The sequence below is a fragment of the Populus euphratica genome, unplaced genomic scaffold, assembly GCF_000495115.2.
Source record: "Populus euphratica unplaced genomic scaffold, PopEup_1.0 scaffold1.1, whole genome shotgun sequence".
Classification (NCBI taxonomy): Eukaryota; Viridiplantae; Streptophyta; class Magnoliopsida; order Malpighiales; family Salicaceae; genus Populus; species Populus euphratica.
Window position 1 is genome coordinate 7,003,204 of NW_011499845.1, and position 11,022 is coordinate 7,014,225.

General features: G+C 29.8%; 1 protein-coding gene across 1 annotated transcript; it reads right to left on the minus strand.

The window, feature by feature from the left end:
* Positions 1-129: 129 nt before the first annotated feature.
* Positions 130-4,673, minus strand: LOC105125770 (purple acid phosphatase 4-like). Its single transcript, XM_011026368.1, has 7 exons — positions 4,400-4,673; positions 1,731-1,887; positions 1,369-1,476; positions 1,156-1,283; positions 949-1,077; positions 751-818; positions 130-480 (listed from the first exon to the last, which is right to left on the minus strand). The coding sequence occupies exons 1-7, from the start codon at positions 4,652-4,654 to the stop codon at positions 264-266; spliced, it is 1,062 nt and encodes a 353-aa protein (XP_011024670.1). The 5' UTR covers positions 4,655-4,673; the 3' UTR covers positions 130-263.
* Between the last annotated feature and the right edge of the window lie 6,349 nt (positions 4,674-11,022).

Below are 11,022 nucleotides of genomic sequence, written 5' to 3' on the forward strand. Positions count from 1 at the left end.
AGGTTGTTTTAAAAAATTTATATAATTTTTAATTTTAAAATTCATAAAATTAGATTAAATATATTCAATTTAAAAAATATAATTTAATTAATTAAATTTAATTTAATTTTTTAAAAATTACTAGTTGAAATCCATAATACAGGAATAAAAACTAACATGTCCCCAGCTCTGCAGAGGATTATAGAATCCAACGTCGAAAGAAAAGACATCTTGACATCAACGATACAAACGAAAAGACTCCATATCGATACAAATTAACTTGTCTACAGGACTGCAGAGGATATCTGTTTAGTCCTGCTCCATTTGTGCAGAGCTTCGCCAGAAACATCATAGAACACAACAGCAACTTCAGTTTGAGTAATTTGGACCGACATGAAACCTTGCCCATCATAATAGAACTTCATTTCCTTCGGATCCCACCAGGCCACGTCGCCCCTCCATGCCTTTGACCCACCACCACTTGTCAAGAATTGAAGCGGGCTGCAGCATTCAGTTAAAGCTTCAGCTTCGCATTTATGCCTAACTCCCGTATCCTTTCCTTGTTTCTGTACGGTGAGTCACTTTTACACATTCTCTAAGGGAATGTTCTGGTTGTCGACTTTAGTATTTCCATTTGAGAATTTTATTTCTTATGTTTAAATCCTGGTTAGATTTAGGACTGAGAAGCCGACAATTTTTTATTTTGTAACACAAGATTCACTGGAAATATCCATATATATATATATATATGTAAACTAATCAAGAATTTACCTTTCACTGCTGCTTATGTGCTCCAAGCAGTGGTCATGTCCGTTTATATAAAGATCAACATTATTTGCCTGAAAATTAAAAGAATCGATGCTCAATAAAAGTTATCACTTGACTAGTTAACTTCAGTTTGCTCAAAGAAAAGCTATCGAATTGTTCGCATAGATTAACACGTTTAATTTAATTTATGTAAGTGATTACCTGGAGGATCGGGAGGAGTTGTAAATTGAGCTCGACGGTGTTACCATGTTGTCCGGCACTCTTAATAGTATGATGACCAACTACAATTTTCCATTCTGCAACGGATTCTTTCAGTGCCATGTCCAAATCCTACGACACGATTAAATATTTTCCCAAACAGTTATTATTTTGTTAATCATGCAGCTAATTGATTGCTCGAATTGTTACCTCCAAGAGATTTGAAAGGTAACTCTTCCTCGGTAATATGCCACTCCAATCATACACATGGTCCCCTGGCTCGAGGAAGTACTTGTTGACGAAAGGAGTTGTGTCCACGAAGAAAAACTCAGCTATTTCTGCAGCAAGAAGTTTTTAAAATTGTTAAGATTATAATGTGAGTTTTAATTCCTGAAAAATGGAAGATAGAAGGGAGAGATTTACCGGTGTTGACGATAAATGACCTGAGGCAAAGCCATTTGCTATCCATTTCTCTAAGGACTGGACTCAATTGTGCCTCGACATCACCCCTGTAGTCATGGTTTCCCAGAACTGCAGCGTAAAATACAGCAGAGCAGAAATTACGGTTTAACCTTTATCATTTCTACTATTCAATGAAAACAATAGTTGTTTAAATCCGAGATCTTCAGCTATAAGGCGCCAGAGCTCAAGGGTGATGAGGCTTCAGAGGAGTAGAACGTCATCAAAGCTTGCGGACAGAGCTGAGGAGTTTAGTCTTGCTGAACTTGACTGCTACTAACACGCTATTATTCACTAAATTATAGTCGATATCTAGAGATATTTACCATTGTACCATTGCTTTTGCAGGCCAGGAGCTGTATAAATTCTCGTAAATGACTCATAAAAAGCTGGATCATCCACGCCGTTTAATCCACCTTCGTAGAAATTATCTCCAGTTGAGATTATAAAATCAATGTCCAATTTCTCTCCCATTATTCCCATCTGAAGATAACAAAAGGTGATTGCTAAATGAATAAATTAACTGAAATGATTTGATGGGGGATTTCATATAATATAATATAATAGATATCGAATACATTTTTTCTAATATTATCTTGGACATTTATAAGAGATGACAGCACAATCAATAAAGAGTTTGAACTAGGCAAGCAAAAGATATGTTCAAAGTATCTTACCATAAGGCCAAGCAATCAGAACAACCAGATTTAGAGTTATGGTTGCATTTTTTATAATGGTTATTTTTTAAAATTTATTTTTAATATACTATATCAAAATAATCTTAAAAAATTAAAAAATAATTTAAAATAAAAAATATAATATAATATATTATATTTTAAAATATAATTTAAAAATAAATAAACACTTGAATAGAACCCTTACATTTTACTATATTTTTCATAAAAACAAATTATTTAGCAATACTTATTTCCTTCCTTACAATTTAAATTATGGAGTTTGTAAAGTTGCATTGTCGATGTCGTCTACATTTATGCTAACCAAATTTACATAGACCCTTTATATTTTTTTTTGTAAGTTTAATTTTTTTTTATCTTGGTCTTAAGCTGCTAGTAATGGATTAATCGAGTTAACTTAGATTAATTTTAATATTTTTTCCTCAATTTTTTTCAATTTAATAATTTTATATTAAATTATTTACCCTTAAATTTAGTTATTTTTTCACTTGTTTTTTTATTTTATTATTTCTAAAGCGGGTTAGTCAAGATAACCAAGTCAACGTACATTTTTGCTAACAATGTTTTGTTATTTTACTTTGGTCTTTTTTTGGTAGGCTCTTTATTTGGAGGTTTTTTTTTTTTTTTTTTTATCCTTATCCTATGTCACATATAGCGAGTTAGTTGAGTTAACTTGAGTCAATTTTGATTTTTTTTTTTGATTTTTTATGATTTTTTTTAACAATCATTTCACATTAAATTATTTACTATTAAGATTTGTAATTTTTTTAACTTTTCATACTATTTTGTTAATCCGAGAGCAAGTTCGTAAAGTTAATTTAGATTGGTTTAAATTTTTTTAAATGTTTTTTTATTGAACTTTTATTTTTTTCTACTAGGTCATCTTTTTTGTTTTTTTTTTATCCCGATCTTATGTCATAAGTTATTGGTTCTTTAAGTTATTTAGAATTGATTCAAGTTTTCTTCTTTAGCTTTATATTTTTTAAAATTTATGTTTTCATCTTTAACATTAGATTAGTAGACATTAAACATTACATTTTTTTTTGTTTATATTTTTACAAATTCTTCTAGTTTCATATCCTAAACCATCTTATAATTAATTTAATTTAAACTATTGCAGATTATCATCACTTAAATATTTCTTTTTTAGTACTAAATAAAATTTGGTTTTGCTTATCACATAACACATGCTGTCTATCTAAATAAAATTATAGTTTTAAAATCTAGTTTAGTAGATTGACTCGAAACCTAATTGACTCAGAGTTGGAACCGGATTGAGTTGAAAAAAATAAAAATAAAGAAACTTAATGTGATCCAGTTGACTTGGTGACCTCGATAAAACTAGATAAAAAATTTAATTATAATCTATTAACTTTTATGTTTTATTTTTACTTAAATAATATTGTTTTTATTAAAAAAATTAATTTAAAAAAACAAGGTAAAATCTGAAACTCGGGTTTTAAACCGAGAGGGGTCTTAAAAGCATGTATGAGACTAAAAACTGTCAATCTCAGTCGCACTTTGCGCTTGTAAGTATAGCGAACCCAGGCAAAATCAAGCGCGCGCGCGCGTATATATATATATATATTGGAAGCTTGCTCATCTGTTATGTCATCTAGTGGGATGGTATATGGAATCCTCAAGGAATAATACTCCAAGGAAGAGGTAAGAGAACAATAGCAAGAGGTCATTGACGACAATGCGTCGTCCTTTAATTGGAGGGACGCCCTTAAAAAATTGCCGAGGGAATATCCTAACGGAAACGTTTTGGTTTCGGTACCAAGGCTCGGAAGAATTCCCCCTAGAAAGGTCATGCACCAGTTCATCACTAGCTTTATATATATTTGTTTACTCTAACTAGGGTGCTTTTATTAATTATTATTCTTCTATTACTGCTCTCTTGATGCTCTTTCTGAAAACACAGTTGATATTACTAATACTATGGTCGAAATGAGAGGAGGATCGATGTGATATATGCTGATATGATGTGTTATAAGACTAGAATCTCCCGATTAAAAATTACAAGATAAAAAATGACACTCTTATAAGGTTGTTCATCGACGTCGGTCAATCTTTTTAAAATAATCAAAGCATTGATTTTTGCATGCATCTGCTAAAAAAGAAGAAGAAGAAGAAGAAGAAAAGAAGCAATATTGATGTTTCTGAGAAAAGACCATATAAAAGAACACGTTAGATAATGAACTATAAGGGTGACGTGAATTCATCATTTTCTATATATCTACTTGTATGATACTGGATGCATAAATATGTAAGAAGAGGTGATTGTATGTAATTGTGACCTGAAGAGCAACTTCGGTCTGGTTATATGCTCCTCTTCTTCCCCAGTCTCCAACAACCAGAAAGCTTAGAGATCCATCGGCTTTGGCAGCATGTTCGAAACGCTGAAGCTCAGCTGCAGAGAGAAAAGCAGTGAAACCTAAAAGAACAGTGGGTATGAGGGTCAGAAGCATAAGACCAGACATGGCATGCAGTACTGGGAGCGAAGGTGAGAACAAAGGGGAGAGAAATAGAGTGTATGCTTTGGTTGAAGGCATGGAACCTTTCCTCCGTAGACTTATAAGCTTAATTCAAGTGGGGGCATTTGAATATAAAATTGAAGTTATACAAACATGCAAATCTCCCCAAAACAAATCACAATTTAACATATAGCGAATTATTAATAATTCTTTGTATGGTTCTTGTTTGTTTTTATACTTTTATATATAAACATGTTAAAGCATTCATATTATAAAATTATTATTTTAGGGTCTCGTCTTATAATTTAATTCTTGACAATATATAAAAATCTATCAATAAATTTATTTCTTTTTTCATGAAATATATTTTAATGAAAAACTTTCATCCTCAAACTTTTTATTCCATAAAAGTTTAATTTCTTATACATTTCCCAAATTACCCTGAAAAAATTAATAATCAATTATTTTTTTCTTTTTTCATGAAAAAAATCTAAAAGCTTAAGGAAAATTTATTACCTCAATAAAATAAGGATATTATGTTAAAAAGAGATAATAGATTATATATTATTCCAAGAAAGGTTCTGTATATCTTAAATATATAACATTATCAAATTATGGATTTATAAATACAAAAACAAATTGTGATATCTGAGTCTAGGAATCATAAAACTGGTTTCTAGAAAGATTTATGAGATAAGAATTGTACATAAGATTAGAAAATGAAGTTAAAGTGCAATTTTGAGAGGAGAATATTGTTGGATTTTTTTTTAATGAAAACAATGATTGTTTCAATGAAAGTTCAAATTAATTTTATTATTGGGGTTATAGCTGTGAAATAACGAGGGAGAGCTTGATAACATAAAAAAACTGATTTTTTTTATAAAAAAGTTTAAATATAAAATTAATTGATTATTTATTTGAAAAAAACTAAAACATATTGGATGTGGGAATGATGGCGGTGTTCTGGGACCCACTTTGAAACTAAAAGCTTGATCCCATCCAATCACTGGCTGGCTTTCCAGAGTGGCATCCAACAAGTTCGCCTGTGCAATCATTTTGACCCGTCACTATCGGGTTTTTTATTTTTTATTTTTTTCTCTTCTCTAGAATTAACTCTCTGGTACTTTTGTTGAAGACAATATATATAAATAATTATTTTATTTATCTTTTTTTAATATAAAATCGCAAACATGTCTGTCAACATGTATTTTCAGGTTTAAATTATTTTTTGAGTTTTTAAAAACTGTTATGATGTTGAAAATAAATTTTTAAAAATAAAAAAAATATTATTTTAATATATTTTTAAACAAAAAATACTTTAAAAAATAACTTTTAACACACCCTAGAAAAAAAAACCACTTTTTTTTCTATTTCTATTTTAGTTCAAATTTAAAACTAGCTAGTAACTTACTGCGTATGGTAGAATTAAAAAGAAAAAAGAAATCTGAATCCTTTTCTTAGTAGATATATCATGTTTAGAGGATATATATATATATATATATATATATATGAAAATTGAACTCAATCAAAATAAAAACAGGTTTAAATATTAAAATCAAAACAATAATTATTGAGATTTTGATTAGCGTCTCGTTATCTCTAATTGAAAAAAATTTCAATGAGTTTTCTAAGTTTTGAGAGATATTTTTCAAAGTGTTTTAATTTCATAAACCTCTTGCTGTGATTTGAAGAGTTATAATTAATATTTATCTTCTTTTCTTAATCTACTAGGATTATATATGGGCATAATAAAAGGCAGAAAGTTTTGTGGTAGTGACTCTTGACTATGTAAAGCTTTTGCAAGGTAGAGATCTAGAAACAGTTTCACGATGTTGAAAGGCTTGCAATATAAGATTGAAGGACGAATTCAGAATCTTTTTATCAGGGAGATGAAAACAAGCACCAATTCAAAATCTTTCTTCACCTCCATTCATTTGATGGAGTTCTCGTTTTCATTATGTTGCAAGTAGCAAACAATTCGAGGCAGACAAGATAGGGGATAGCGTTGGTTTTCAGTACTGTGCCACTGGTTAGTTAAAGTTCTTACGTGCATGGTAACTATAAAACTGAAGATGGGCCCTGCCTTTTCTTGTCGCATGGAAAGCTTGTCTGCATTATTAGGGGACAATGCAGTATGGAAGTTGCAATCTGACAAGAGTGGACGCTTGTCATTTCGCATTCAGTGTTCAAGTAGTTAGACAGCCGAGCTCTGGCTTCTATGGCACAGCTACTTTGTCGTCTCTCTTCCTGGGCATGGAAATACATCCGGGTCTTCAAATTAAGAAGCCGAAACCGTAATTGTTTCGTAAGCTTCCTGACTCTCATTTCATTAAATCTCAACGCACCAGGTTAATTATGTATCTCCAGCCCATGTATCAAAGCTGGAGTTCATTTTATATATCTTGCTTAGAGGAATCAAATAATGATGCAAACAACTCAATCTAAATACGTAATATATTCTTTGATATAAATTGCAAATTACTTAATGCTGTGATTTTGCTATTTGTTTTTTCAACTCTTTTGTGTATCTCTACACCCATACGCATAATTAGCACCCACATAAATGCATATATATATATATTCATGTTTGTCTCTTCTCTTCCTCAATCTCTTTTGAGATAATTTTATTCTCGAATTGGGATTTGCAATAGACACAAGAAATTAAGAAATGTTCCACCTAACGTAGACTCAACACAACACTTGTTCCATTCAATCAACTCTCTTAAGAGTTATCATTTGATAGTTTCAATTTCTTTACAAATGTGTGTCTGATAAGAAGAAAAATAAATCTGCTTGCTGATTACCTCCATTGTTTTCTTTGTTAACAAAAATAACAAGAAACCAAAATTGGCGCCAAAGTTCAATAAAGAAAAAAGAACTCAGCTCTCCTTTTTAATCCTTGACACAGTACCACAATGAAACTCAAGCAACTCAGATGTTCCGTAACATCACCGCTGCTCGTGCTTAGCCACCTAGCTGCCACCAGAAACATGAAATTATTACTCTCCCCCTCACTTACACATTCATCATTGACTCTAGAATCCAAAAATCCTGTCAAGCCACTTTTTTTTTTTTCCTGATAGGAAATATATATGCATATATTCACTACTATTCTATAGAATCAATAATGTGAGTGTGTATCCGCTAAAATAAATGTTGCAAATTCATTGCCATCTCTATCCAATACCTACTTCCAGAGGATAAAATTATTTCCTTGAAGTTGGCATTTTCTTGCACCACACCGGCTGTTTCCAATCCAAAATCTGGAGTACAGCTTCCATCTATGAGTTCCATCGGCACCCACCATATCCACAAAATATATAAATATACAATGATGTTCCTAATTAAAAATTATACAACACAGACAATGACAGCGAAGAAATTGAATGCTTGAAGTGTTGTTGTATTCTGCACCGCAGAATTAAGAGAAATCCCTGACAAGCATGTTTGGTCCTTTCGCCTTCCGAACACACAAATCATTTCAAATCCACAACATTTTGCAATCAATTCAGTGATAGAAATGGACTAGCCCTCCAAAAGGGAACGCATATTTGTTGATAAAACGAGGGAAAGACAACTAAATATTAGGCTTTCTTGAAAAGTAATTTTTTAAAATTAATTTTTCAAAAAATTTTATATTTATTTGTTCTTCAACAAAACTGATTAATAAAAATATTTTTTATTTTAAAAAAAAATTAATTTGATTTTTTTAAAAATATTTTTTTTTTAATTTTAAAAGAAAAACACTTTTTAAAACTTATGAAAATTTTAGAAATATAATGTTATTTACTGATTATATTAAATTTAATTTTAAAATTTTTAATTTTTAAGGAATTGGAGAAAGAGAGGATATTTATTTATAACTAACGACTGGTAGATCAATGGCTGGGATTGATTTTATTTTCAGCAACTACGGTCACGATTTATTCTTATTTTAAAGACACTTTCAACTATAGACCAGTAGATCAATAGCCGAGATTAACTATTTATTTTCAAGCTCTGCGGTCAAGATTTATTCCCATTTTAAACTCGGTTCTGAACGTGTCAGCCGAATGACACTTGCACACTTAAAATATAATAGAATTGCCCTTAATTATAAAAATCCAGAAGGCATGGCGCTGTGCTCGCCTGGGCTTCTCTTCCTCGGGCCAATACTGCGGCCCAATTCTTTAGGTCTAAGAGGCTATTTCTATGATTTTTTTTTATTGAGATGCCCTGTAATAAAATACTAAGATATTATTTTATTTTTTTATTAAGATTTTTTTTTAGGAATCATGATAGTTTTTTATATAAAAAAAATAAATTTTAATTTTTTAATAGTAATAAAATTATTAATAAGGTAATGGAGTTAGGATTGAAAGAATAATTTTTCCTCATTTCAAATGATTGAGATTTTTAATAAATTTTTTTTAACTATCACCACCTTTTATTCAAAAAAAAATTTGCTTATAAAAATAATTTCATCAATATTTTAAAAAATAGAGCTTTTCTATGGTGATAATAATTATGTCCTACCTTGATATGCAACGTTTTTTAAATGATTTGCATGTAGATGTTGGATATGAATAACATACCTACTTTCTTAGTTTTTTTTATTTATTTTAAAGTGTTGTTTTATTTTCTCAAATTTATTGTTTTAGTATTTTTTTAATTTAGTTTTTAAAAAATATCCATTCTCAAATTTTAAATTTTCATGATCATAATAGTAATAAGTATATGCTTAAAATACAATGTTTGAGTAAAAAAACATGTTTTTTAATAAAAAAAAGTGATAATGCAAAAATTAGGTTCTTAATTAATTTATTTTTTTCCTTTGTTGTTGAAAACATTAAAGTTTTGCTAAATAATCTCTTTTTTTTTGTTATTTCTTGCTATTTAATGATCTATTTTGTTAAGAAAACAAAAACTTTATTATTGTCGGAATAAAGAAAAGTTACATGAGTTAAAAATAACAATTTTAAATAAAAAAAACATACATTTTCCCTTCATAATTTTATTTACCGTCTATCATGTCAATACCTATTTTTATAATTTTATAATTAAATAAAAAATAAAATTATTAATCTTATTTAAGTTCATAATCCAGGTGTTAAACGAATTAATCCGAACTAGCATATGTCAATTCAAAACATTCTCGTTATAGTTTTTTATAAAAATATGTTAGATCGCTGCCTTTTTTGAGTTTTTTTCAAAAAAACCAATTTAGATTTCTTTCGATCAACTCAGTTATTAATGCACCTGTTAGATTAATTAGGTCACATCAATTCAATCATACCTGTTATAATTTGAAACCTAGACTAAGCTAGAGGTCAAATTCACTGGCCACCATATTAACTTGTCAGGCGAAGAAGTTACTCGTGACAACAGCAATTGACTAGTTAAATTCTAAAGTCGGGAGCTAGTGTTCAGCAATTTTTATCTCTAGATTATTCATTTTACTTGGTTATTTTTACTCTTATCTGTTTAGAAAATTAAATATCATGCTTGAAAATTTTATTTTTTTATATTTAGCTTAGAAATCCTTATAATAACTCTATAATTATTTTTTTAAGATTTTTTTCTTTTTAAGATAGATTTAGGGTTATTGTTTAGTTTATACTACAATAGACTATTTGAAAAAAAAAAATTTGAATAAAAAGTTTTTTTTGGTGGTGATTTTATTTGGAAATTTTTTATGTTACGTGTTCTTATTTTTTCTTTTAGTGTTATTTCTGTTTGTCTCATAAGTTTTTTTTTTTAAATAAATAAATAAATAAATAAATACAAAACTATAAAAAATGCAATAATTATGAAGAAAACTAGATTAAATAGAAGATAAGCCAGCAATGGTAAAAACTACCTGAAACTGGAAGAGCCATTATAAAAGAACCACTGTCTTAGTAACCTGCCTAGGATAAAGAGAGCAAGAGTAAGTGAAAAATAGCCGACAGTGGTAAAGTTCATGCCTGAAACTAGAAGAACCAGTAAAAAGAACCACTGCCTTAGAATGCTTGATGGGATCTATAAAAACACGCAATTAGACCTCAGACCCTATCTCTACTAAAGTAGAGGTTTTGTGCGTTAAGAAAACAGTGTTAAAGAGAAATTCAGAGCAGTGCAAAGTTCCGAAACTACACATACAATGTCCTTTGGTGACATTTTAGACATAGATCTTTTGGTTTCAATTTAGCACTACCTGTTGGTGGGAGAAATCACTTGTGGTGGCTTTGAAACACTCAGAGAGAATAAAACACATTCTTTTATTTCAAGAACAACAAACTTACAATAACATAAACAAAAGTTTACAACAATCCCTCTCTCTTTCTCTCTAGTGTTTCTCTCAATCTCTCCACACATAATTGCATAAGCTTAGCTATCTATTTATACACGAAATCAAAACAAGAAAATTCAACCTTCAAGTGTGAAGGCGGTTTTTGGCCGACGGTGTGAAAGCGGCCGGCGGCCGG

Bases quoted from the DNA above. Each gene is read 5' to 3' on its own strand.
- LOC105125770 (XM_011026368.1), bottom strand. From the start codon at position 4,654: ATGCCTTCAACCAAAGCATACACTCTATTTCTCTCCCCTTTGTTCTCA. The intron at 1,284-1,368 runs GTAAATCTCTCC...TTCTTGCTGCAG, and splicing joins GTCATTTATCGTCAACACCG to AAATAGCTGAGTTTTTCTTC. The intron at 1,078-1,155 runs GTAACAATTCGA...ATCGTGTCGTAG, and splicing joins ACCTTTCAAATCTCTTGGAG to GATTTGGACATGGCACTGAA.